General features: G+C 42.9%; 1 protein-coding gene across 2 annotated transcripts in view; it reads left to right on the top strand.

Moving 5' to 3' along the window:
- Positions 1 to 19700, top strand: part of Pgap1 (post-GPI attachment to proteins inositol deacylase 1) — a 76146-nt gene extending 56446 nt beyond the window's left edge. Inside the window, exons 21-27 of one of the 2 annotated variants that reach the window (XM_041668023.1) lie at positions 1084 to 1174; positions 2389 to 2586; positions 3678 to 3813; positions 5779 to 5829; positions 6390 to 6577; positions 9939 to 10043; positions 11766 to 19700. In XM_041668023.1, coding sequence (XP_041523957.1) covers positions 1084 to 1174; positions 2389 to 2586; positions 3678 to 3813; positions 5779 to 5829; positions 6390 to 6577; positions 9939 to 10043; positions 11766 to 11904 — 908 coding nt within the window. In that variant the 3' untranslated portion in view covers positions 11905 to 19700. The remainder of the gene's footprint in view (positions 1 to 1083; positions 1175 to 2388; positions 2587 to 3677; positions 3814 to 5778; positions 5830 to 6389; positions 6578 to 9938; positions 10044 to 11765) is intronic. The other variant, XM_041668024.1, reaches the window with a different exon arrangement.
- Positions 19701 to 22116: the final 2416 nt, after the last annotated feature.

Here is a 22116-nt window from a genome sequence, read left to right as displayed (position 1 = left end):
TGGAGCTAGTCTGGAAGTGTGACGTCAGCCAGGCCCTTAGGATGCACGTTGGTCTTTGGAAAGAGACTTCGTACTGCTTTGTTGCCGCAGACTGATAATTGGTTCCGAATCGCAGAGAACTTGCCGGGCTGTCTGTGGAGACGCTTGGACATTGGAAACTAGCTCTTCTAGAGGATTTAAATGTATGAGCAGGTCTCAAACAAACGAAGGGGCTGTCGTACACCAACTATGCAAATCGCAAGTCACCTGCAGACGGTACCCGCTGCAATGAGCCCAGTAAATGACAGTATGCTAATAAGGAAGTGGAGAGATTGCAACCGCCATGCAAATCTGTGGGAAACAGTCTGACAGTTCCTCAGCTGATGAGCAGGGTTGCCTTGTAACCCAGCACCTCTGTTCTCAGGAACACGCCAAGGAGAACTGAAAGCCTTCATTCACATAAGAATGTTCATGAGTGTCCACGGTAGTTCTATTCATAATAGCAAAGCAGTCGCTGAAAAGATACGTTCACCGATAAAAAGAAAGAAGGGCCGAGGGTGTCGCTCAGTGGTAGGGTGCTTGCCCAATGGCTCTCACTGCGTTTGGTCCCTAACACTCCCCAAAATATATATATATATATATATATTAATTTAATATATAATATTAAAATATAGTTGAATCTTGGCAAGTATTGATTGAAAGAAGCTGATGACAAAGATCACATAGCCTATGATTCCATTAATATCACATGCCCAGATGTCTTGAATGACAGCATTTAGATTAGTGACTGCCAAATGGTGGCTAATTTCAAAGCAGACATTGTCTCTAAGGTGATGAAAATGTCCCGAGACTGACTGTATGTGAGGAGGCATGACCAAATACACTAAAAGTCCTTGAACCTATGGACTGTGAATGGATGGATTCTGTGGCATAGGAATTGTATCTCAATAAAGGACTCTCTGTGGTAGGACGAGAGCCCCTGCAGTTTCCGGTGCACAGTGCTGTTCTTTTGTTGTGTGTTACCTTGGCATTCAGAGATAACGTACATTTGTTTAATTACTGTGATTTCCTCATTGCCCACAAATGATTTTCTTTAATCCCCAGGTTATTGCTTAGAATACGCAACCATATTGGATAAAGAGGCCAAACCATACAGAGTGGACCCTTTTGTGATTATGATAAAGTTTCTGTTGGGGTAAGTTGTATTATCTGTGATAGTGATTTTAATTTTGTTTGTAAGATAATTATGTTTTTATTCCATAATGTAGTAGGAATTTTTATATGTATTTGGCAATTGATTTTTTTTTTATTAAACTGAAACGTTTAGGGGGAAAAAAAGCCCAATGTGTCTATTAACATTTATTCCCAGTAATGTGATCATTTCAGAAGTAATTGCAGACTTTTATATATAAGTAATTATATATTATATGTGTCTAAAAATCTAAAGCTTAAACTTTAACCGGGTTAATATCTGTTACTGATTTTCTCACATTTGGTAATTTTTTACTTTTATACTGTCATTCTAAATAGCTCTTGACTTCCTGACTTTAAACATGTAAATACTGTGTTTGTTCATGCTGTAATTGATAGGAGTAAGGTAGCTCCCAGGCCCCTTGGTCTTGGATACTTAAAGGATTATGAGCCAAGGCCTGGGACGTTTGCTTGGTGGGTAAAAGTACTTACTGCAGAGACTGTGAAAAAGCAGTTGTGGATCCTAGCACTCAGGAGGCAGAGGCAGGCAGATCTCTGTGAGTTCAAGGCCAGCCTGGTCTACAAGAGCTAGTGCCAGGACAGGCTCCAAAGCTACAGAGAAACCCTGTCTCGAAAAACCAAAAAAAAAAAAAAAGCGGTTGTGGTTGTGTTTGCTTGTAAAACCCCATTGTTGAGTGGCCAAGGACAGCCGGCTCCCGAGAGCTTGCTGGCTAAAATGGCAAACCACCAGTTTGGTGACAGACCCTCTCCTAAGGGAAGAAGGCATAGAGCTGTAGAGGAAGGTGTTCAGTATCCTCCTCTGGCTACCATGCACACCGCGCACACACACACACATACACACGCATATGCACATGCACATTGCACACACATACACACATGCACACGCGTACACACCCATACACACATGCACACACATGGAAGGGAATGAAGTAAAAGCCATGCGTGCTTGGACACACTTGTAATCTCAGCATGCAGAAGGTAGAGGCAGGAAGAGCTGTCCTTCAAAGCTAGCCTGAGCTACATAAGTGCTTCTCTGAAAAACAAATGAAAAATAATTAAGATTTGTTTTCAGTATATTTTGCAAACTGACTTAGCCCTTTAAAGCTTCTAACAGATGGCTGAACATCTCAAATAGAAAGTTAAACACTAGTGTTTGTTTTGCTTCGATTTTTATGGTTCCCTTTGTCCATTTTCCAGGTATGGATGGTTTAAGGACTTATGGGATGGACTGTTTCTACCGGAATTAGAGGCCATTGTTCTAACCAGTCAGAGTATGTGTTTCCCTCTGGTGTCCTTGATTCTCTTTCTGCTCGGAACTTGCACCGCGTACTGGAGTGGTCTACTCTCTTCGGCATCTGTGCAGCTCCTTTCCTCGCTGTGGCTAGCTCTCAAAGGGTAAGGTCGTCCTCAAAGCGTTCTTACTCCTCCTAGGGGAGAAAATATTGGGGGTGGAAGTGCAGCCTGGCGGAAGAGCTTGTGCCTAGTGTATGCCAGGACCTGAACTTGGTCCTCAACACTGAAAAGTCAGGAGGAGGAGAGAGGAGGGGCAAAGTCCGAAATCATATGTATGTACAGTCATATTCCAGTAGGAAACCTTACAACCTTTAGTTGTCTCTTATTTTGTAAAGACTCTCACTTCTGTTATCAAACTTAACGGCAGAGGACGTCAGCCTTGGCCTTTACCATCTGATGGATTAAGGCCCTAAAAACAGCCTGGTTGTATTACAGGCCCAAAGTCAGTTTGAATTTAAACTTACTAGTGGCTTTTCTGATAAATTTCCAATCTAGTTCTCTTTTGACTCCACCACCACACCGGGTGACTGTGATGTGGTTTCCTGTCACACGGGAGGTCATAGATGCTGCTGCTTCCTTCACCATTCAGAGGGGGGTCTCAAGTTTCTGTTAGTGAGACCCCAGGCTCACAGGAGGAAGGACTGGGCATGCTTGACACAGGATCTGCAAATAATTGTCCCGTTCCTTTCCTGGTACAAGTTCCAGGCGTAGTATAAACCGTCCTCACAGTGTGGAGAGCTGCTGTCCCCGCTCATCTTCGCTGAGAAACATGTTTCCTTTGTGTTTGTTTTGGACACAGTTTGGGTTCATAGTTTGCTCTGTGTCCCTCGTATACTAATAACTCGCCAGCTGAGGAGCCGGTAGAGCCCTCCGTCGGAAATGCTCAGCCAGAGACGGTTCCAACTCCAGACTTTCTTAGAGTTTGAAATGTTCGCATATACGTTAGGAAGCATCTTGGGGATGGCACCGGGATCCAAGTACGATATGCATTTGTCTCACATTGCTTTGTCTACGTAACTTGAAGCTTATTTTACAGTTTCCTCGACACACCCGTGTTCTGGCTCTGGCCTGGCATACGCGGTCGCGACTTAGAACGCTCCTCTTGTCGCGTGTGTGGCCCTTGGCCGATACATCGTCTCCTTCTTCTGTGGGCGGTTGGATTTCAGAAGAAAACTTTGTTCCTTTTATTCTAGACCTGTTGAGCTTCCCAAAGATGTCAGGGCGACGGCCTCAGACTTGCCTTTCGCGACATGTGTCTTTCTCATAGTGAGCTGGACCACCTGTGGGGCCCTCTCTATCCTGCTGTCTTACCTGTACTATGTGTTTAAGGTACGTCGGCTCAGTAAAGCCAGAGGCCCGGGCTCAGCATCCGGCACCTATAGCAGCCCCACAGGCATTATTAACCAACATTGTGATTACTCCTGAATGCAACCCTCTAGTACGTCAGAAAGTTGGTGTAAAGGGTTTTTTTTTAATTTTAATTTTTTTTATATCTTGGTTATTTAACTTGTATTTAGTTAAGTATAGAATTGATATAACTGGTCTGAGTTGGGGGTTTGGTTAAAGCAAAGGGAGAAGATATAATCTGTTTTAGGATACTTTTTGTTCTTAAGAGCATTAACTTTTTAAACCCTTTTTAGCATAGATTGACTCACTCAGACCTTTCACACGAGGAGGGAACGGAAAAGTTAGTTTTATCAAGTTGTCTGCCATGTCAGCGACTACTGACATGTGTTGCTGAAGACTCGAAGGCAATGGTAACAATATAGTGATGATTTTATTGCATAAACTAACAGCCTCGGGGGCTGGAGAGATGGCTCAGTGGTTAAGTTCAATTTCCGGCAACCACATGGTGGCTCACAACCATCTGTAATGACATCTGGTGCCCTCTTCTGGCCTGCAGACATACACACAGAATATTGCATGCAAAATAAATAAATAAATAAATAAATAAATAAATAAATAAATATTAAAAAAAACCCAAAAAACTAACAGCCTCGAAGGGGATCCAGGAGACGACAGGCTGCGTCTGTGGTATATTGATCACGTGGTGGACAGTCACAGCACACTGGATAATTGATCACGTGGTGGACGGTCACAGCACACTGTATTGATCACGTGGTGGACGGTCACAGCACACTGTATTGATCACATGGTGGACGGTCACAGCACACTATATTGATCACGTGGTGGACAGTCAGAGCCACTGTATTGATCACGTGGTGGACGGTCACAGCACACTGGATATTGTTTTTACTCTTTATCAAGGCTCTATCTGCCTCTTTTTAAACTAAGACATGCACACTGTAGGTTATTTTCAGTTTTTTAAAGTCACTTCTGTAAATCTGGAAGCCGTCTAAGCTACTTCAGTTTATAAATGATATGGTTAGGTTCTGTTTCTTTGGCTAGACATTTTTTTAAAAAAACAACTCACTAGGGCTGGAGAGATGGCTCAGTGGTTAAGAGCACTGGCTGCTCTTCCAGAGGTCCTGAGTTCAATTCCCAGCAACCACATGGTGGCTCACAACCATCTGTAATGAGATCTGGTGGCCTCTTCTGGCCTGCAGGCATGGAGGCTGAACACTCTGTGTAGAAAATAAATAAATCTTTTTTTTTTAAAAAAAAAAAGACTCACTAGACAAAAGTCCCTCAGATATTTAACTCGAGGGAAACAATAAATTTATAAAATTTTCTCAAAGTCTTGTAGATATTTTACCACTACATATAATGGGACATTTTCATATAATATTGACTATAATTAAACTTTGATCTATGAGGCATGCAAGATTGCTATGGGAAGCCCTTATTCAAGCATAAGTTCACAGGAGTTGAAATGTCTTTGCCTATTCTGGAAGTTTGTATCGTTTCTGTTTTGTGTTTTTCTTTTTAAACCCTTAAGTTAGCATCTGTTATGAGTTATCTTTCTTAGACTACTGTTTTCAAAGGCCTAAGTGAGGCCTGGTTGCTTATATTTGTTGATGTTTTCATTATTGCTCATTTTTATTTTATGCATATGAGTGTTTTGTTTGCCCCGTGTGTGCAGTGCTCATCAAGGCCAGCAGAGGGCCTCAGAACCCCTGTATGTGGAGTCCTGGTGGCTGGAGCCCTGTGGAGCCTTGGAACGAAACCCAGGTCCTATGCAAGAGCAGTTAGTGCCCTTAACCACTGAGCCATCTCTCCAGCTCCGTTTTTATATTTTTGAAAATTTCATATTATAATGCTTCTTAGTTTGAAAAAAAGTCTATTGTTTTGTTCCAAATACATGTGAAGTTAAAGTCATCTTCCCTTCTCAAGGTCGTCCATCTGCAAGCCTGCCTGACGACGTTTAGAAACAGCCAGCAAGTGGTGAGCTTTGTCTTCTAAGCACTGCACACTGATATAAAAGTCCGTGAGAAAATAGATGTCTGGGATTTTATTGTTGTGTTTTGAAGTTGTGAGGGCGGGCGTTAGGATTTTACAGTGTTTAAAAAGAATTGCAAATGTAAGTAACTTTAAGTCAAGGAACAGTAAAGTAGACCTGAACTGTCCTGTTTAACTTGCTCCTGGGCTACCTTCACCTTCAGCACTTTGCTGTTAAAAAGTACATTTTGAGTTATTACTAGCAGTAGAAAGAGAAGTCAGACACGTAGCTGAGCATGGTTACATATGCACCCGGAAGCTGAAGCAAGGGGATAGCTTGAGCCAGGGCAACAAAGCAAGATCTCATCTCAGATAAAACCAAAAAGAATAAACTGTAGTGACGATAACAATTTTAAAGTACTTCAAGGACTAACTTCAGTATTTTATTTATGGTTGGTAATAAAAGATGATGTAGTCAAGCAGTGGACCATCATTGATTCTAAGTGATATCGTGAACTTATTTTGGTTTATTCCTAACTTGACATTCTCATGTGATCGCTTCCTAGAATCCCAAGCACTCGAAGAGAAGCGAGAAGAAGTCCAACCACTACAAAGACTCGTCGGTGCAGGGTCCCCGCCTGTCTGTTCAGGATGTTGAGGACAGTCTGCGCATGCACAGCACCGTGATTAACCTACTGACCTGGGTGGTGCTGCTCAGCCTGCCGTCGCTCATCTATTGGCTGAAGAACCTTGGGTGCGTGACTGATGGACGTATTGCTTGTGTGGTTAGACACTAGCGCTCTCTCTGTAGAACCTTTCCGGATTCCTGATTAGAAATGGTCTCTAAAAATCAGCTGAAGGAAGTGATGTGCATTTTTTTTTTTACCAACAAAAGTTTTTTTTTTTTTTAATTTAGAAACTGGTTTTATTATGTGTAGTATACAAGATAATGAGTTTGGTTGTGACATTTTCAGACATGCCTCTTACTCGGTGGAGGTCACCTTCTCCTTGTCCCAGCGTCTCTTTTCCATTGATCCCCTCCTCTTTCCAACAGGACTCTGTACAAACAGCCTTTTTTAAAAAAAGAAAAAAGCTCAGTAAAATACCTAGGAATAAACCTAACCAAGGAGGCCAAATGAAGCAACGGTAAAATTTGTCTGGAAGTGCGATGGATTCCACATAGCCAGCGTGATCCCGAGCGAAAGGATCTGTGCACAGCGCGGCTGCCTGCAGATGATCGGTTCAGCAGTGCCAGTGGCTACTAAGTTATGAACGTAGATGCTAATTGACAGAAATGAATGGAGACAATGTAACATGTGTGCACACACAATGGGGTACTCTTCAGCCAGAAAGACCGAAACTGTGTTGTTTGCAGGAAAATGGATGGAATTGGAAGGGTATCCTATGAAGTGAAGTGAACTAGACTCAGAAAAGTGAATTTGTTCTCTCTAATATGTGAAATTTAAGAAACAGATATGAAAGCACAGAAGGCTCTGTAGTATCCATTGGAGTTTTCCCAGGATCAGCTTGAGTTCGTAGGCTGCTTTGTATAAGGAACCATTTTTACAGTATTCTTCGTGCTGATCCGTACGAGGTGTTTCAGTCTCTCGGGTTCCCTCGGTTTCTGTCTTTGGTGGTTTACAGGTTTTATTGCGGAGATCTTTAGCCTCCTTGGTTAATTCCTAGGTGTTTTGTTGACTTTTTAAAGGCTGTTTGTACATGGTTCTGTTTTTCTGACGTCACTCTCAGTGTGTTCACTACTGACAAAGAAACAGATGTTGGTCTTGTGTCTATGACATCATTCTCAGCGTGTTCACTGCTGACATAGAGACAGATGTTGGTCTTGTGTTTATGACATCATTCTCAGCGTGTTCACTGCTGACATAGAGACAGACGTTGGTCTTGTGTTTATGACGTCACTCTCAGCATATTCACTGCTGACACAGAAACAGACTTTGTTCATGTGTCTATGACATCACTCTCAGCGTGCTCACTACTGACATAGAAATAGATGTTGGTCTTGTGTCTATGATGTCACACTCAGCATGTTCACTACAGACATAGAAACAGACGTTGGTCTTCATGTCTGTTACTTTGCTGAAAGTGTTTATCATATCTAAGAGTTTCCTGCTGGAATTTTGAGGGACTTTTAAGTATAAGATCATATTTTCTACTAATAGGGATAGCTTGACTCTTTTATTTTTATCCCTTTTATTTCATCTTCTTGCCTTATTGGTCTGACTGAAACTTTGAGCATTCTGTTGAGTAAGAACAGCAGAGTAGACATCCTGCCGTTGTCCTGGTTTCAGAAGAAGCCCTGGCAGCTTTTCTCCCCTCGGTGTAAAGTTCGCTCTTGGTTGGTCATGTCTGTCCTTTACTTTGCTGACCTGTTATCTTTGTAGTCTTGGATCCTTAGGGCTTTTTTCATGAGTGGATTCTGAATTTTCTCAAAGGCTTTTTTTTCCCATCTAATGAGACGATCCCATGGGTTTTGTCCTTTATTTTATCCATGCATTAAATCATGTTGTTTTATTTGTGTGTCTCGGCATCTTTGCACCCCTGGGTTGAAACTGGCCTGATTGCGTCTTTTAACTGTGTTGTTGTATTTTATCGAGAATTTTTGTGTTGCTTCTTCCGAGAGAGATGGGTCTATAGTTTCCTTTTTGTTGGCTCCTCGAGATCCGATCAATACTGTTTTGCAGACTGACAGTGTTCCTTCTCTTTTATGGATTGATTGACGAAAACCGATGTGTGTGTTTTAAAGTGCTGATTAAACCCGTTTACTCCTAGACTTTTCTGTGTTAGTTTGGTTCAGGGTTTGTCAGTATTGCTTACCATTGCAGAGAACCTACTCTTTATTTCCTTACTCCCCTTTATTGTCCCTTGAGTCTCTAACTCATTATTCCTAATGCTTACTTCTGTCTTCTAATTTAGAGTTTAGTTTGTTCCCTCTTGCAAAGACCTCTGTGTGCACCACTAGGTTGTTTGAGGTCTGTTTTTTAAATGTAGGCCTTTATAGCTATAACATTCCTGTTTGAACTTTCTTTGCATTATTCCAAAACTTCCGATAAGCGATGTTTTCATTTTCATGTGATTCTATGCTTTTTAATTTCCCTTGATTAAAGAAATCAATCCCACCGATCATACGGAATTGTATTGTTTAAGTTCCACATGCTTGTATGATTTCTGTGGTTTCTTTTGTTGTTGATTTCTAGTCTTGTTCTGTAGAAGGGAGCTGCAGGCCGCTTCCCACCGCCTGGCTCCCAGCCGCCTGGCTAGCTTATGCTCCGAAATAACAACACACAGATTGTATTCTTTTAAACACTGCCTGGCCCATTATATCTAGCCTCTTCTTGGCTAACTCTCACTTTTCGACTAGCCCATTTCTAATAATCTGTGTAGCACCACGAGGCAGTAGCTTACCGGGAATGATTCTAGCCTACATCCATCTTGGGCCGGAGCTTCATTGCATCTGACCCAGAGAGGAGAGGCATGGCAATTACCTCACTTCCCTTCTTCCCAGCATTCTGTTCTGTCTACTCCACCCACCTAAGGGATGGCCTATCAAATGGGCCAAGGCAGTTTGTTTATTAACCAATGACCTTCCTCCATCATTGTTCTATTATGATTTGGTAAGGAACAAAAAATTATTTTAGCGTCTTAAAATTGAAGACTTGTTTTTTTTTTTTTTTTTTTGGTTTTTCGTTTTCGAGACAGGGTTTCTCTGTGGTTTTGGAGCCTGTCCTGGAACTAGCTCTTGTAGACCAGGCTGGTCTCGAACTCACAGAGATCCGCCTGCCTCTGCCTCCCGAGTGCTGGGATTAAAGGCGTGCGCCACCACCGCCCGGCAAAATGAAGACTTGTTTTAAGCCCTAGCATGTGATCTGTTTTGGAGAAAGTTCTGTGGGCTGCCAAGTGTAGACATTTCCCAGCAGGTGGGTAAAATATGCTGTTGGCGGCGGCTAAGTATGTTGATATTTGAAGTAGTTAAATCTGGAATTTGACAGAAGGGTATGTGACTATATTGTCTCTGAACTTTTTGAAAATTAATTAATTTGATTCTGATCCTTTTATAGCTAACAGTCCTGCCTTATTGATCTGTCTTCTTATTCTAGGTATTATTTTAAACTTCAGCCCGACCCCTGCAAACCCCTGGTGTTTCTCCTTACTCCGGCTGTAGGGATTCTCGGAAATTCTTTCACAGTGACCGTAAAGTCAAGGTACAGTGGTTTACGTTACGTCTTCATCTACTGCTGGCCTTTATCATTTTATTTCTCGAAGTATGCTTTTTATTTGTATTTAATTCAACTCTCTAAAAGTAAAGCCATGGGTGATAGTGGTTTATATGCAAGTGTAGTTCATATGCAAATATATTCTGCTTGTTTTCTTAATTGTAGGAGTTTTGTTAGGAAATGGGTCAGTTATTTTCTTTTAAAACTTAACGCTTGGGGCTGGAGAGATGGCTCAGCAGTTAAGAGCATTGCCTGCTCTTCCAAAGGTTCTGAGTTCAATTCCCAGCAACCATATGGTGGCTCACAACCATCTTTAATGAGGTCTGGTGCCCTCTTCCGGCCTGCAGGCATACATGCAGACAGAATATTGTATACATAATAAGTAAATAAATAAATAAATCTTAACTCTTAAGTGGTACAATATCTAAGATTTGACTTCCCAAAAGTATAGAAGTCATATATGTAGATGAACTTGAGACTGAATGATGTCCATTTGAGTCATCTGGGTAACGGGCGAGGGCTTTGTGCTCTTGGGCCTTTTATGTGGATGTGTTTGAGGTGCTCGTAACAACTCTTGGTCTTCTTGGAGCCTTTGCTCTGGGAGGCGCTTGCAGCTTGCATGGGAGCAGAAGTGCTGTTGCATGCCTGGGTCTGAACGCATGGGAGGGAAAGCAGGAGGCTCTGCAGCCAGGGCCATCCTCAGCCGTTTAGAATTGGTGGCCAGCCTGAGCTACATAGGCCCATGTCTGTAGTAAGGAGGGGTGTTCAAGTTCAAGTTCAAATACACCGCATAAATAAGCAAGAGCAAATCTTGACTTGGTCGTGTCGATAAGATTTACCTCTAGCCTCCGTTTCTCCATTTTCAGTGTAAAGTCTAAGGGGTTTCCCCTGGAACTAGTTTCTCTTTAAATAGTTAATGTTTTGGTTTATATAGTTCCTTTCTAAAGAAAAAGATGCATGGTCTTGTTTTGTTTCTCTCTTTTTTCATTTGATTTTGCAGCTGTAAGTAGGATTCAATTATGCATTTTGTAGCTGTGTCTTCCAGAACATTATTTTGTTAGGCTGTGTTTTTAGGGTGGAATCGTGGAATGAAATACCAACTGGTATTTTTCTGTTAAGGAACGAGTAAGGATATAGCCGTTCTTTGGATAGAAGTGTGTTTCCTTTATCTGCTTAAAATATGGTTTTTGTGGAGCTTTATAAAACTATAGACAGTTTTCTTTCAGTTCATTAAAAACAATCGCATCATTTAAAATCACCTAAAAAGCCAGGTGGTTTGGCATGCTCCTGCCGTCCCTGCGTTCCGAAGGCCGGGAGGATCGTGGGTTCAAAGCCAGCTTGGGTTATAGCATATGTCACAAAGCCTTATCTCAGAAAACCAAAACTCGGACGGCACAGGCGGCGCACAACTTAAATCCCAGCACTCGGGAGGCAGGGACAGGCAGGTTTCTGTGAGTCTGAGCTGAGGTCAGCATGGTTTACAGGGCAAGTTCCAGGCCAGCTAAGTCTAAGCAGTCAGAACCCGTCAAAACAAACAAACAAAAAAACTAAGGAAAAGAGGATAATCAGGAAACCAGAAATAAATAAACAGAATTAAATAATGTAAACAAAAATCACAACTGAGTTTCCAGGGCTGTATAAAAGAGGAACATATTTCTGTTGGACTCGAATGTAGCTTGTCTAACTGTGCTTTTCTCTGTTTCTTCCCAGTAAGTTACTGAAGTCCACCTCGCAGTTACCGCTTCCCCTGGCCGTGGGCGTGATCGCTTTCGGCTCCACCCACTTGTACAGGGTCCCGAATTTCGTGGTCGTCCCTCTTCTGTACCACGCATTTTGCAACTTCCTGTAAGGCCGGCCTGAGAGGACGATAAAAGCGCTTTAAAGCCTCAAGGACCGGTGATACCGTGAGCGCAGCCCCACCAGCCGGCACAGCGAGGTCCTTCGGAGAAGATGCGTCTATTTTTACAGTATTGGAAATAGGAAATTAGTTTTGTAACGCGTGAGGAAAGTCGCCGAAGCATGGTTTCGTTTCGTGACGTAGCGTCTGTGTTCTCGTCGTGCCTGAGGAATGAGCGAGGGGCACTCGTGTACATACCAACTAGCCATGCCGTGAACCTTCTAGAAACTTAGTAGATGCGGTGTTGTTTGTCGTCTCCTGTGGAACTTCCGCTGGCTCCATCAGACTTTATTTGAAAAGTGGGTTTTCTGTTTGCTATAACTGACATATTCAGAGTAGGTCTTAAAAGGTTAAAAGTCACAGCTGTTTCGCAGAAGTGAGACAGTCGTAAAGGAGGCTTTTGGTCAGTTTTTGGCAACGATGGGGAGCAAAGTTCTATCAGTCTTCTTACATCGATGAAAAAGGGCCTCAAAGGGAGACTTTTTTGTTAGCTGTTAGACGTCAGGTTCAAAGCAGTGACTTTTCTTGAGCCTTTAAATACGAATCTTACTGTGCACTCTTGGTGAACATTAAAAGCAAGAAAGATCTACGGATAGGTCTATTATCAGAAGACTTTTCTGGTGAGTACCACATTGGCACACTCAGTTTCTGCCCCTGCTTAAGTCAGTGCCGATGGTTGCCACAGGTGCCTCTGGTAATGATCAGGTATTAAAACAGCTACATTCCAGAGTTGAAATAACTTGGCATTTGCATCATCTCTGGTGTCCTGGGAAGGAGAGATGTCAACAGAAGTAGAGTATTGCCCTTGATAGGGAAACAGTAGGCAGCCATTGCTCCGTGGTACTGAGAGAGTGAGCCCTGTCTGAGCCGGCTTCCGCCCTGCCGTTGCTCAGTTACCAGTGGAATCTGGCAGGGTTCACTCCCCGGGACTACCGTTTGGCCAGTGAGGGTAACATTTTATTTCATTTCCAGTTCTCGTTCGTTCTCAGCTACAGAAAAACAGAAAGGCAGGGAGCTGAAGAACAGAGTTGCTCTCTGCCTTCTGTTAGGAGAAACTCTGAGGAGGTCGGGATTCACAGAGCCCTTCACCTAGATGTGTGTTCTGTAAATGCCCAAAGCCTCTCCAACGAAGCCCTCGCGTGTGGGTGAAGTCACGGGTGGACTTGTGAGCGCATGCACTTCTTAGTCCCAGGATGGCACTTCGGGAACCAGTCTCGTTTTATCCGCTGTTGCACCGGGTACCACAGCCTCTCAGCCGCCACTGCCAGCCGGAAGGCTCCTCCCACGCCAGTCACTTTGGCAACTGGCCTCATTTTCCCCTGGGAGTTCCTCCTTGAGTCTTTCCCGTTTCAGAATTAGTCAGAGGGTGATGGTATTACCACAGGGGTTCGTTAGTTTATGTGACTCCGTTGCTGTCTTGCCTGGCATCATGCTTGTTAGGTGTTCCTAGTCTCACTTACTAAGACTCCGAAAGGAAAACAGTTATATTAGATGTGGCGGACGTCTTAGTCTCTTGTCGCAGAAAATGTGTCAAACAGAATAAACTACGCCGTACTGTTCATTCAGTATCTGAGAGTGAGCTCATCAGATCATACAGTTTTCTCACGGTATACCACACATACATACATACATACATACATACACGGACATACCTGCTTCAATTTCGCCAGGTCTGGGCAGCCTCTATATCCATGTTCTTTTACACTGTCAGTGACATTACAGACGTCTCAACTTAATGGTAGTTGAGCACTTTGACTTTCTGAATTAGGACATGCATCTACAAAATCTTAACAGAAATCTGGTGTGAGAGACCTTTTTACAGCCTTCGTTATTTGTGAGATCTAGCATCTCCACGGTTAGCCAGCACTACTAAGTAAGATATAGCAAGTTTGAGTCCTTACTCACGAGTGGTACGTTTGTTATCAAAGCACACTTAATTCTTGCTAGAATGGTTTTTGTCTGAAAGTATTTATTCCCAATCCTCCAAGTCTTATTTATGCCAGCAAAATATCCCAGAGAATCGTGGTGTGGGTCTTTGGTCCTTTGTCACTCTACACGGTCACACAGGAACATACAAGGACATGCTCTGACAGAGTCTTCTTCCAGATACACACTCACACATGAACATACAAGGACATGCGTTGACAGAATATTCTTCAAGTACTTAGATACAGGTAGCTAGGTAGACTATCTGATGATGAAGGCTGCTCTCCTGTAAGAAAAGGGATTTCCTTTATCTCAGCATCTCTTGCTTTTACCTATCATGTTTACATGTGTTTTATTACCATAGTCCCAATACCAGTGTCACTTGAATTGGCAGTTAAGTTAGAGAGTAATACATCAAATTTTGAGTTCCACTGTTGTGGTTTCTTTTTTAGGAAATTGAGTTTTTTAGTAAGTGTTGTGCTTATTAAACAACTGGATTTTTGCTAGTAAATAGATTGGGTATACTTTAGACTGTTAAGAACATTGAATGCTCAGTATTTCTGAAACACCCTCATAGAGTTAGTGCTATTATAATTCAGACCTGCTAATTTTTTAAAAAGATTCGTGTGTGTGTGTGTGTATGTATGTGTATATGTATATGTATATACACACATGTGTATGCAGTTGCTCACTGTGGCCAGAAGAGAGCAGTGTATCCCCTAGAGCTGGAGATAGAGGTGGTTGTGAGTTGCTGGACAAAGATGCTAGGAACCAAACTCAAATCCTCCAGAACAGCAGCTCTCTTCACCCAGCTGTTTCTCTAGTTCCAGGACCTGATAAATCTGATAGAAATTATTATTACAGTTGTGTGTGTGTATATATACATGAGCACACCAGGGACTGAGTCCAGTCCTACCTGTGTTTCCTAAGTACTTTCTCTACCTTTGAAGTATCCACAGCTAGTCTGGATTCATTTCATGCCAAAATTAAATACATTCTATTCCTTTCTTGATTATCATGTATTGAAAACTTTCAGAACTGTGATTCTAAAGAAACCGTTTATGCTGGGTTAACACTAATCTTTGAGGCTGCCTAATATGTATCAATCATGTATTGATTAGTCTTTTAAATTATTTTTATATTATAGTTATATAATTTCAACTGTTTATAAAGGATAGTTCAGTTGTTTTCTTGAGACAAGGTTTCTTTGGTAGCCTTGGCTGTCCTGTAGTGGAGGCTAGCCTTGAATTCTCAGAGACCCACCTGCCTCTGCCTCCTGAGGACTGGGATTAAAGGCATGCGCCGCCACTGCCCGGCAAAGGGATAACTTTTCTTGAGTGAACTATAAAATATTCTACAGTGCGGAAAAAGAAATAACTTCAGGAGGTCGGCCTGCTGCACAGTTGCTATTACATTGTCGTGTGTATCGACATGACACATTTCCACAGTGCTCACAAATTTGTACAAGGCAGACTGTCTTATCCACTGTGAAGTCTCTGTTCTTTAAAGAAAACTTTAGAGTTCTCACAGCGTGATGTGTCCGTTTCACCATGCTCCTTAGTACCTCTGGTGGAAGATGGTGGAGGGAAATCAAGGGACGTAGAACTCGGTTTTCAGGAGTTCTTGCATGCTGTAGGAGGAAGGTGGGACACACGCCTGGAGAGATGGCTCAGACCCTGAAGTGCCTGCTGTTGGAACATGAGAACCCAAGAGCAAATTCCCAGAACCCGCAGGAGGAACTGGCTGACCAATGTGTGTCTAGAATCCCAGGTCTGAGTGGCGGAGACAGGTAGATCCTTGCTGCTTGCCGGCCGGCCAGCCTACCCACACTGGCCTGCTTTGAGGTCAGTAAAAAGACCCTGCCTCAAAAATGAAGGTGGAGAGTCATTGAGGAAGGCTCCCAGCATTCTGTGTCGTCCCCTGTGCCCCCCGCCGCACCTCTCTCTGCACATACACAAACATGTACACACATGAACACACAAAACATTTAAGAGGTACCGTGAGATAAGCTAGAGCTGCTGGTTCCGGAATCATGGGATAATCAGGTGGCCTGTATTTCTCTCCCCAGATGTCAGGTCTGAATTCATGCAGGCCTTGTGTTTTTCAGGTCGATCGAGGCAGGATTTTAGGATGTTGCCCTTCGACATTTAGTAAGTGGTCTCTAAAAAAAAAAAAAAATCCTTTGGGAGAATTCCAACAGTAGGCTGAGGCTTTGGGTCACTAGTTGGTTTTCATCCGTGTGGACAGTTTGTGAGTTTGGATATCGTAGAACAGAGTTTGTGAAGTTTATCGAGGTTCACAATCCATTTGGGGAGATTGACACTTGGCAGGAATAAAGGGAGCAACGGAAGGTTCTGTGTTTGCGACATTAGTTCCTCCCAAAACAGGTCAAGAAAATATAGGACTCACTCTAGCCGTGAGGTTGAGAGCTGGAATTTTATCATCGCCAATCCTTTTGAACAAGAAACATTTATGATTCCGTGATTCTCTACTCTTTCAACGTGAGGCTTGCTGAGGCATGGGGACATAAGAAAACCCCGGGGACCTCACGTTCCCAACTTTTCATAGGACTGTGGGAAATGGGAGTCAGAGCAGTTCAAAGATGCACCATACATGCATAAACGTCTTCATTTTTACAACACATTGTGAATAAAGAAAAACAGAATTGTACGTGGTAGTAACATCTGAGGACGGAATAGACTCCGGAGACAGTGGAAACAGGCCTGTTACTCTGTTAGCACGAGGGACGTAACCGCGGCTGGGTCATGGTGTGATTCAGAGCTACCAGGGTCTGAGCCACAGCTTGGTCAAACCGTCTGTGACCAGTCATTATAAACCAAGAATCATTTTCTTTACATGTTTGGCATGGGACGCTGTCCAGACCCACCTGAAGCCCTAGGAGAAACCAGCCCATTTCTGACGACTTTGTGTAAAATTGGTATTTTCTTGTGTCAGAAGTAATCTATAATCCTCCTGTACATGGCCAGTTTGAACGGCAATGAGAAACTCTATCTGTTGCTGTTTGATCCGTTTAGTGTACAGTTATCTATACCCTACTCTTTGTCTCGGAAACCTACGGGGAGCCGTTTTGTGAACTGCACGTACTCTTTCAAATGCTCTTTGGATTTTTAGTGTTCGTAAGGTAGCAATGTTACTCTGGCAAAAGTTTCTAGATCTGTGTATCCCTACTGACAGCTCCAGAGCCTAGTGGCCGGTGTGTTTGTATTTCACGTGGTTTGTGCTGTTTCATTTTGGACTATTTACATCCCTTTATTAGGAAAATAAAGATACATTTGAATTCTTTTCAGCATAATCTGCATTGGAATTTGTGAGTACCTCCGTGGGTAGCAGAACATACTTTGCCACCAAAGCTAAACAAAACTGTAAAATACCTCCGGATATCTGTGCCAAGGAACTTCTCTTAGGATGTTGGGGTTAAAACAAGAGTCATCTTTTCCAGTATTTTTCATCTAGACCTACAATAAATGTGCACACCGTGAAAACGTACGCCACACTGTATTTTTTCTCTGAAGCTGTTCAGAGCTTTAGAACCATGTGCTCGCTTCTGTCTGCTTTCCTGATACTGTTGGGTGGAAACTGAATTCGCTGGGTCGTCTTTCAGCTTCTTTAATTGAAGAAGTCATCCGCTGTGGTCTTACTTTGTGCTGCGAAAAGTGAATTTTGTTCAGTCCATTTTTTTTTTTTTTTTGGTCTATGCGTCCTCTTTATATACCTGAATGCTTGCCCTGCGGGCTCTCTTTTGTTCTCTGTTTCTGTTCAGTCCCAAGTGTTTGTCCACTAGACCCTAACGTAGTCCATTGAAGCAAACCTTTGAGCAGGGCACACCTTGTACCAAGTACTGTGGAAAGCCAGATACCGACATTACTTGGTCTTGGTGGAGTAATGGTTATCTAACTGTGAGGGACTGTAGATAGAAAGGTGGTTTATGATGCGAGCTGGCTACAGGGTGCGTGTGTCGTGTGCCATGGCCTTAGCCTAAGTAGGAGACGCCTGTCCTTAACATAAGCTGGCTCTGTGTGTGGAGAAACACATGTTTGTCAGAATTCTCATGCCAATCTCCCCCTCCCCGATGTGTGGTTGGGAGAGAGATCTTCATTTTTTATTGTGTATAAACTAGGAAGTTGTGTTACATACTTAGATTTTTTCAAAATGGGAACTAAGGTGTATCGTTGTGAAGCCATACTGTGGTTTCTTCAACCTAGGACTAATTGTAAATATAACAACGTGCCCAAGATAAACCAGACCAAAACTGAATATATATATATATATATATCATCACTGTGACCTTGAACTTATTTGGGATAAAACAGACTGTGCCTTAAAAAATGACGAAGCAACGTCCTGCGATTTTTGTATCTCGATATTTCACTGTGGGCGGCCTTCTCAAATTCACCTCAAATCCTTTTCTTTCAAGCGGTTGAAATTATAAATTTTCAGTATAAATTGGCCCACACCTCCTTTAGGGTCCACACAACCGTTATTCTTGAGACCTCCTTTAATTTCCAGAGCTGCTTTTGGTTGTTCTATTTTTTTTTAAAAAAAATTGATTTAGTCTTAATATAGCTGGGAAATTAGATTTGACTGCAGTTTCTGGGGGAGATGCTTTAAGGGAGAGTCACAGCCCTCCTGTTTCTAAACTTACTGAATATATAAAAATTAATCATTGAAATGTATTTTTGTCTTATTGGTAATGATCTTATCAAACATGTGAGTTCCTTCTAAGACTTGTGCCCCGTGTTGTGGCAGATTGAAACTTGTGTTTTTTTTTTTTTCTCAAGGAAGGGGTATCAACCCAGTAATGATTTTGCAGTGGCTGAACTCAGATCAATGTCGTTTTTTTAAAAAACGTTACCATTTCCCTCTCATTTTCTTTTTCCTGCCTAATTATTTTATGGCGTCATGGGAGAATTAGCTCCTCTGTTTTTAATTTAATGTAAAGTCTAGCGTTTATATTGTGTTTATTTAAAACAAGGAGTATGATTTTCATTAAAGTCCAAATTACTCGATTGATCATATAATCACGCTGTTTTTCCAAAGGCGTCCGGATCCCCGTGTACTGTTTGCTTTTCCACGTGACTTTTGGACATAAACTCAGTGTATTTCTCTTGTCCTGTTTCACCTTCACTACTCCTTTACTCTGTTCAAGTTTTTATTTAAATAAGAGTCTCTTAAAAACTTGTAGAAACGACAGTGTGTCTTTCCTTCAAGCCTGGTAAGACTGACAGCGGGGCTGTTTAGACAAGGGTGTGCATAATCAAGGTCTCTCAGCTGACGTCAGTGTTTACCCTTACAGTTAAACCTTTAGAGCGCAGATGACTCGTGGCTGCCGAGGGAGACTCAGTGGGGTTAGCGTTTATTTGCACGCCCATTTTGTGCTCATCCGTAAACTCTAGTGTGTAGTAACAAGGCTTAGTGCAAGAAGCCTGTCCGAAAGTGTGTGCTGAAAACGATGACCGTCGTGCAGATCTCCCCGTCCGAACATGCATGCTCCTCCCCCAGTGCGTCGCGCGGCGTGTAGTGCACCGAACACGTGTGCGTGTTCTCTTCTGTGTGTTTCTGGTACGGTATAATTAACGCTGTTACGTTGAACCAGTTGTGGTTTGGGGGAAAAGTGCTGCTCCTGTGCTTTGTTGAGTTTTGTAAACGTTTTTAACCTCTGTTCCCACGTTACGATGTAGTTTTATTAGGTGAGCATTTACCTTCCGTCTCCGCTCAGGTATTAACGTGTAGCAATCTGGGGTGCTTTGTTTTTAATTTGTCATATTCTGGTGTTCTGAACGTCCCAAAATAAATTTGGTGAGCAAGCACATTTGGTACAAAGATTTCTTACTGCTTTGCATGGTCTAAAATATTGTCCGTGGAAGAAGCGTTAAACAGGCTTCTTTGCAAGTCTGGGCCTTCGTAAGCAGAGTACCTGCTGGGCACAGGATATGGGCTCAACACAGTCAAGTCCCAGGAAAAGCAGACGTTCTGCAACTTGATATCTTATAGGTTTTCACATACGTTTCTATGGCCACTTCATAGGTCACAGGGTCTGTGTGACCTTTCAGAAATTGTATATGTTTCCACCAGAGACAATCTTTTCCCCCTTGCCACTGCCCACTGGATATAATCCTCGGTGCTCAGTTTCTCAGCGTAAGAAGAATGAGAAGGGTTTTAGACATTACACAGATTTATAGATCACTTTACAGTTACGCAGTTGGCTTTTGAGAGTAGAAGCCCGGAGTTCTAGTTAGCAAGTTACCCAGAAGTAATTCTTAAGTTTAGACAATAAACTTAACTTCCGAGGGCATCTAGAAGCAACCAGAGATTTAGAATTCCAAGTTGCCAGACGGCACTAGATAATTTGAGAATTTACCATAAACTCAAACACTGTTATAGAATTGGATAGAAAGAGTCAAATGAGATGGGATATTTCTTGGGGACAGGGGTAGGGACAGGCATATTTCTTGTATTATTAACCAACATCATCAAATATGTAAGTAGACATTCCTTATCTGTCTATACAAGTATTGTGTGTATTATTACACAGACCAGAAAAGGTCTGGTTTTAAGCATGAGAGCCAGAATGTTGAGATTATTCAGTGGGTGAGGTGCCTGACTTACAAGTGTGAAGACTGGGATTTAAACAAAGACACACACACACACAGAGCACCTGTGATGTTAGGCACTGCAGTGCATGTCTGTAACCCCAGTGCTGGCAGGTAGGAGACAGAGATGGGGTCCACAGAGCCTGTTGGCCAGCCAGCCTACCGAATCAGTGAGATCCAAGTTCAGTGAGAGACCCGGGTCTCCAAATATAAGATAGAGACCCAGTGGGGTGGCTCAGTGGGTAGAGAGAGGGGCTAGCTGCCAGGCCTAGAACCTGAGATCCATCCCCCAGAACCCACATGGTACAAGGAGAAAAGCAGGTCCTTCAGGTTATCCACATATATACACGGTAACAAGATCCTTACATGCAATCACACAAGCAGTAAACACACACACACACACACACACACACACACAGAGAGAGAGAGAGAGAGAGAGAGAGAGAGAGAGAGAGAGAGAGAGAGAGAGAGGTCTTACTGTGTAGCCCTAACTGTCCTGGGACTCACTCTGTAGACCAGGCTCACCTAAAAAATCGCAGAGATTTGCCGCCTTCTGCCTTGTTAAGTGGTTAAAGGTGTGACCCACCATGCCCGGCAAGATACTTTTTGAAAATAAATGCGTGAAAAAATAAAAATATTGTGGAGAACAGTTAAAGAAGATACCGGCCATTACCTTCTGGTCTGCACCCCAGTGTAAGTATGCCTGCGTGTATGCAAAACTTGAGGACAGTAGTAATATCAATTCAGTTTTCAAATCTTAATTCTTTTCAGCGGCGAGAGAGGAGATAATCTCTTACTGCTTTCATTCTAGTCCAGCTGAGAGAGAAGTAGATGTGAATATTCTGGGCTTCGTGCAGATATTACTATCGTTTTTAACTTGCAGCTTTGTGGATGGAGTATTTTGAAGGTGCCTCCGATCTACAATGGTTAAGTTAATTCAAACAAAGTATAGTGTATTTAGTAATATGGTCCGTAGATGCCTTCACCATCCCACATACACTACAATGTCGCCTTCATTGCATGCGACTTAAATTCTGAAAGTGAATAAGCGCGTGGACCAGCTACAGGAGTCCCCTGCAAGCCTCTTTACATGGCAGAACTTTCGATCTTCTCCCCGAGTCCACCCTTGTACTGCTCAGCCAACTGTGATACCAAGGAGTGCTTACGGGCATAAATGTCCAGCTATGTATAAACTCATGCTCCTGCCCCCACATCCTACGGAAGTGGTGTTCCCATGTTACAGTCTTCCAGAGCGTGAGTCGACGGCACTGGGGTCTCTTGTCAAATGTCACCACTGTTCTGGAGAAGTCCATTAAAAGAGCTGTGGGTCACTGAGCTATAGGCTCTGGTTTCCTCTGTGCCAGAAGCCAAGCCGCATGGAAACTTGGTCAGGGTCCCCACTTTTGGCCAGCCTCCGAGATGCTGCCTCTCCGCACCCTGCATTCCTGTTGGGGACGTCTGAGGACCAGATGTTTTGGCATCCTCTCTGAGTAGGCCAGCACTGTTGGGACCTCAGCTGTGATCTGCTGGGTAAGGGAGGCAGAAACGAGAATGGCGAGCTGCCTTTTCAAGTTCTTGTGATACCGAAGCTCGTCAAGCCTCCACGAAAGCCGGTGTGTATGATACG

The sequence above is a fragment of the Microtus oregoni genome, unplaced genomic scaffold, assembly GCF_018167655.1.
Source record: "Microtus oregoni isolate MIOR12 unplaced genomic scaffold, Mior012 000018F_ref0000195, whole genome shotgun sequence".
NCBI lineage: Eukaryota > Metazoa > Chordata > Mammalia > Rodentia > Cricetidae > Microtus > Microtus oregoni.
The sequence above is the reverse complement of the archived record's forward strand: the minus strand, read 5'-3'. Positions and strand labels throughout refer to the sequence as shown.